This window comes from Trichechus manatus, unplaced genomic scaffold (assembly GCF_000243295.1).
Source record: "Trichechus manatus latirostris isolate Lorelei unplaced genomic scaffold, TriManLat1.0 scaffold00031, whole genome shotgun sequence".
Taxonomy (NCBI): Eukaryota; Metazoa; Chordata; class Mammalia; order Sirenia; family Trichechidae; genus Trichechus; species Trichechus manatus.
Window position 1 is genome coordinate 9,842,860 of NW_004443967.1, and position 6,000 is coordinate 9,848,859.

General features: G+C 56.2%; 1 protein-coding gene across 4 annotated transcripts in view; it reads left to right on the forward strand.

Moving 5' to 3' along the window:
* Positions 1-6,000, forward strand: part of LOC101350552 (G protein-coupled receptor kinase 5) — a 37,810-nt gene that overhangs the window by 24,464 nt on the left and 7,346 nt on the right. For all 4 annotated transcript variants that reach the window (XR_002823810.1, XM_023730005.1, XM_023730004.1 and 1 more), the window contains 2 exons: positions 228-365; positions 5,237-5,374. Coding sequence is in view for 3 of the 4 variants with exons in the window: in XM_023730005.1 (XP_023585773.1) it covers positions 228-365; positions 5,237-5,374 (276 nt within the window). In the remaining variant the exon portion in view is untranslated. The remainder of the gene's footprint in view (positions 1-227; positions 366-5,236; positions 5,375-6,000) is intronic.

Genomic DNA, 6,000 nt, shown 5'->3' on the forward strand with positions numbered 1-6,000 from the left:
AGAAGGCAACCTTGGAATGTAAGGCCTCAGCAGGGTCCAGCAGTGGCCACTGGCACCTGGGGGTGGTGCAGACACTGCGGCATGCAGAGATGAGACGTCTGGGAGGTCTCAGGGATGGATACATGTGAAAGGGAGATGACCACAGGTGCTCCAAGGCTGCCTGAGCCCTGTGGCCTCTGGCAGGAGTAAAGGCCCCAGGCCTCATGGCCTCTCTCTCTTGATCACAGCTGCTCACCAAGGACGCAAAGCAGAGGCTGGGCTGCCAGGAGGAGGGGGCTGTGGAAGTCAAGAGGCACCCCTTCTTCAGGAACATGAATTTCAAGCGCTTAGAAGCCGGCATGTTGGACCCTCCCTTCGTTCCAGATGTGAGTAGCCTCCCCCAGCCCCATCGCAGCTCCACGGCTGCTGCTGCCAGGAGCTGGTTCTGTGGGCCTAAAGTCCCCCTTCCACCCTCCCCAGCAGGCCTCCTGCCAGGGCTGTCCATCAATCAGCTAACACAAGGGTGTGTGGCATCTGCTGTCTTCATGGGGACCAGAGTGCCCACGGCCACTCCCTGCCGAACATTGCAAATTACTTTCATGCAGGCAGTGCAGGTGGAGGGTGGGCCTGGGAGCCCCACACTAGTTACCCAGAGACTTGGGTGCTTATCCATGGCTGCGGAACCGGGGCAAATCCTTCCTCTCTGAGCCTCAGTTTCCTCACCTGTCAATGGTTCTAATGATACCCACTCTCCCAACTGTCCAGGGACTTTAAGGGTGAAATGAGAACAGATTGTGAAGTGCTTTTAAGAGCCTTAAGGACCACCATTTTCGGTTGAGTGTAACTAGTGAGTGTTGAGTACCTACTGTATATGCTAGGTTCTGGGCCAGGCACAGTGGGTCCAGTGATGAACCAGCTGAGGCCCAGCCCCTAGCACTCACATTACAGAGAGTCACATCTTCCTCAGGGCCCAGGGCCCCAAGTCAGCATGTGAGGTGAAAGTCCAGTTAAGTCCCAGTTGCTATTGACAATCCCCTAAGTGGCTCGGGCTTGGCTGGCTACAAGCTCAATGGAGCCAGACCAGGAGAGAACAGGGTGGACTCACACACATGGTCTTTGCCACAAGAGGCCTTGTAAGAGGTCTGTGTTCCCGGGGCTACACAGTGCAAATTTAAGGAGTCAGTCGCCAAGAAGGCCAGCTTGTGCCCCTGCTCTTTCAGAGCTCCTACAGACAGAGAACTCGGCCCCTGACTGGGGGGAGGGGATGAGCTGGGGCTCTGGAGGCCATGAGAGATGAGGTGTCCTGAAGCCGGCTTGCTTCCCCTTGTAGGAAGTGATTGTGCACACCTATTCCTAGCTCCTGTTCAGTAACTTCACGTGAGTGGCTTGAAATCAACCATGGTGGGAGTATTTACACCATAGGAATTGGCAAATGCTACAAATGAGGGCTTTCTCATTCCCCTGCCTGAGAACTGGTTGATAACCTTCTACCAATCCTTGGAACTCTGGTGCCCCCTGTAGGTGAGGGTCCCCAGTCATCTGGGGCAGGGCAGGAGGGCAGCAGCGGGTTTGGGAGGCCACAGGCCCTGCTGGGTGCTGAACAGTGTCCATGAAACCACACCTCTGACCCCATCCAGCCAGTTCCAGCTTCAGTGCTGTGGGGGTCACCAGAGAATGCTTTCTGGGAGAAGGAAGGGACCACAGAGAATATACAATGTCTCTGAATACTACAAACTTAGCCTCTGGGTAAACGTCAACAAATGGTGGGGAGAACAGAATTACAGGATCTGGTCTCTGGCTGCCCTTTGGAATCACCTAACCCCCAGAGACTCTGATGTAACTGATCTGGGGCAGGCCTGGGCATCAGGATTTCTAAAAGGCAGGTGACGGTATTGTGCAGCCAGGGCTGAGAACCACTGTGTTAGAGGAGCCCTGGTAGTGCAGTGGTTAAAATGCTCAGCTGCTAACCAAATGGTCAGCAGTTTGAACTCACCAGTCGCTCTGCGGAAAAAAGACGTGGCAGTCTGCTTCCATAAAGATTTACAGCCTTGGAAACCTATGGAGCAGTTCTGCTCTGTCCTCTAGGGTCGCTATGAGTCAGAGTTGACTCGATGGCAATGGGTTTGGTTTTGGGGTGTTCTAGGAAATGTGGCCAGCTAGGAGTTTGATGTTTGTTTGTTTTTAATGCTGAGGGCTAGGGGAATGGCCACAAGCTGGCATCCCAGGCAACCGCATAGGGTGACCACATGAGGTTGTTTTGATGGCAGCAGCGATGTGACTCGGTTAATGGCCCGGGTCAGTGGTGAGGCGGGCGCCCAGGCTGAGGCTGGAGCAAAGGTTCTGGAACCCAGTCGGCCACCCCCGGGCTGCCTGTGGCTCCAGTGGTAACGGGATCTGATTAGTCACTCCCACAGAAAGTCTCTCTCAACCTCCCGGCGTGCTCCGGGCCCACTGCCAGGCTGTGGGGGACCCCGTGGGGAACAAAACACAGTTGTTTCCTTCATGGAACTTACAGTCTGAGGAGGAGGAGAGATGATGCAAATGGGAGGCCCTGGGGGAGAAGACTGGGGGGTCAGGGGAAACTGGTGTCAGGAGTTGGCCGGGGCAGAGCTGGGAAGCAGCGTGTGAAGAAGGCTGCTCTGATAAGCAGGGTGACCAACTGTCCTGGCCTGACCTGCCCAGGACTGACCTTGAAAGTCCTGCATCCTAGGCACACCTGGACAGACGGACCCCAGGTGTGACCCTGCACACTCCAGGGGCGTTAGGAGGGCGCGGTAGAAGAACCCCTCTCAGAGCCAAGCTCAGTGGGATGGGCACAGAGCAGACTCAAAAATCTGGCCAGTGTCCTTCTTCTGCCAGCTCCACAGCGCCCCCTGTGGCCCATGGGCCCTTGTTCCCAAGCCCTGAGATTGGAAGCTGCAGGCATTGAGCACGAAGCCCCCGTGAGCTGCAGGGATCCCCCCCACTCCCTCGTTCTCCTCCCACCTGCCTCCCCCCCTCCCTCTTGCCCTCCCCAGGAGCCAGGCCAGCCTTTCCCACCCAGGGCTCTTCCACACCACCTTCAGGATTGTTCCCACATACCTAAACCACAAGTACTGTTATTAATATTTCTCATTCCCTTGGACTCTTCAGACCAAAATAAATGTGTTCCGAAAGAAAACTTAGCCAATAGTAGTCATGAAATGGTGAATTTTACAGTGTTAGATAAATTTTTTCCATTACAGATTTTAAAAATACGGAATTACTGTAATTTTTTTTTTGTAATGCTGATCCGCAAACCATGGTATGTGGGCCGTGCTGTCACACAGGCTGAGCTCAGAAGGGCCTTGTGGTAGTTGAATGCTCTGCTGTCGCCAGCTTGAAATTTTTAATGCTTTTTGAGTAAGGGGCTCCACATTTTCATTTTGTACTGATGGCACCTGAAAGTCGGCCGTTTTCCCGCCCCACCATTGCCACTGCCCACGGGTACTTGAGCCTCAGAAGGCAGCACTAGAGAGCCCCAGAAAGTGCTGGGCCCTGAGACCAGCGCTAGAATCTTCACTGCCTCACTGCCCCACTGCACCTGGGCACTGATTGGCACATTCTGACCTTGGAATTAGCTCTGTGCTGGGCCCTGGGCCAAGGGCTGGGGGACAGGGGACAGGGGACGGGGACAGGGGACAGAAGACGGGACAGAGGACAGGGGACAGGGGACAGAGGACAGAGGACGGGGACAGAGGATGGGGATGGGATGGGGACAGAGGACAGGGGACAGAGGACAGGGGACAGGGGACAGAGGATGGGGACAGGGGACAGAGGACAGGGGACAGAGGACAGGTGACAGGAGACAGGGGACAGGAGACAGGGGACAGAGGTGGCCTCTACCCTTGAGTCATCCCCAGAGTCATCCCCTCTATGAAGGCCCCATCGTTGGGCCCCGGGCTCCCGCAGCTCCTGGGACGCCTCCACGCCCAGACCATGAAGCCCTGGAGGGCAAGGCCTGGCCGATTCATCTCTGTCAGCCGTGGCAGAGGGCAGTCCCCATGCGTGCTGCGTGGACGAGTGAGATCAAAGATACTAACCGCCATAATGATAATAGCTCGTGGTTATGGTGCCCGGCCCTAAAGGCAAGTACTTTTATGATCCTCATTGTGCAGGTGAGGAAACTGAGGCCTGGAGGGGCTGTGTGACTCTCCCAAAGTTCCGAAGCCCCAGAGCTGGGATTCCAGCCCAGATCTGTGGCTGCTGAGCCTGAGTGCTAAACCACTAGCCCTCACTGCCCTCTAAGGAGCCTAAGGTGGGCTAGAGGGGCCTGAGTACCTCCCGGGATACCCACCATCGGCTGCGTTTCCCCACAAGGCAGAGCCCCCAGAGTGCCACTCCTGTGCCCTTGGTCCGGCCTTGAGGCCCCTGGCATCCGTCTAGGGAGGAATGGCCCTGAGGCCCCAAGCAGTGGCCAGTGCAACCCTCACTGTGCACAGCTAACTTGGGAAACGTTGCCACCTTCCTGGTTAGACGGGCCTTGTTGTTAGGTGCCGTCGAGTCAATTTTGACTCATAGCAACCCCATGTGAGGAATAGAACTGCCCCGTAGGGTTTCCTAGGCTGTAATCTTTATGGAAGCAGACTGCCAGGTCTTTCTCCTGTGGAGCCACTAAACCAAAAAAAACCAAGCGCGTTGCTGTTGAGTCGATTCTGACTCATAGCATCCTTACGGGACAGAGTAGAACTGCCCCATAGGGTTTCCAGGGAGCAGCTGGTGGATTTGAACTAATGACCTTTTGGTTAGCAGCCTGAACTTTTAACCACTGCACCACCAGGGCCCCCGTGGAGCCACTAGGTGCATTCAAACTGCCAGCCTTTCAGTTAGCAGCAGAATGCTTAACCATTGGCCGCTACAGCTCCTTAGATGGACCTTAGGGTAACGATATCTGACGGGGGTAGGGACCCCTGGAGGTACTGAGGAGTGTGAGCTTAGAAGGGGTGTTCTGTCTCCCCACTCAGCTGGCATCTTGCCACAGACTACTGGGGGGGGTGGTGACCTGGGGGTGATAGGAAGGGACGGGCACTGGGCAGAGAGCGCAGACACCTCGAGTTCTTGTTGCGTCTCAGCTGGGGGTGCCCTTGGCGATCTGAGAGAGGGCAGCTCAGGTTCTCAGGAGAGGACAGCCTCAGGCTGACGTCCCCTCTGCTCGCCCATCCATACCCTCTGCTGGACCCATGGGGTCTGGCCCCAGGATGCCGTGTGACCAAGCCCTCTGCCCCTGTCCCGGCCACAGCCCCGAGCCGTGTACTGTAAGGACGTGCTGGACATCGAGCAGTTCTCCACTGTGAAAGGTGTCAACCTGGACCACACAGACGATGACTTCTACTCCAAGTTCTCCACAGGCTCCGTGTCCATCCCCTGGCAAAACGAGGTGGGCAGGGCAGGCTCGTTGCTTTGCCAGGGGAACAGGGCAGATAGCTGAGTCAGCCGCGGCCGAGAGCTTGGGTACACTGAGGGCAGAGGGTGACTGCTGGGTTGGGCCACAGGGCAGGTCTTAGGTGGCCTGGGCCAGGGCATCCGTGTAGTGTTAGGGTCAGAAGCTGCGTGGGTTGAGCGGGAATTGGAGGGAGACATGACCTGTATAGATGACTCCTTGAGAAGTTTGGCTGGAAGGATGCCTGAGGTCTTGTGAATGGGAAGTTGGAACTGGTTTGAGATGGAATGATGGGGGCAGGGCTGACTTAAATCCTGAGATGCTGAAGAAGGGGGAGGGGATCAGAGAGGAAAGGAGGCGGCTAGGGTGTGGATTAGGTGGGGTGTGGATTAGGTGGGGTGTGGATTAGGTGGGATGTGGATTAGGTGGGGTGGGTGTGGATTAGGTGGGGTGTGGGTTAGGTGAGGTGTGGATTAGGTGGGGTGTGGATCAGGTGAGGTGTGGAACAGGTGGGGTGTGGATTAGGTGAGGTGTGGATTAGGTGAAGTGTGGATTAGGTGGGGTATGGGTTAGGCAGGGGTGTGGATCAGGTGGGGTGTGGGTTAGGCGGGGGTATGAATGAG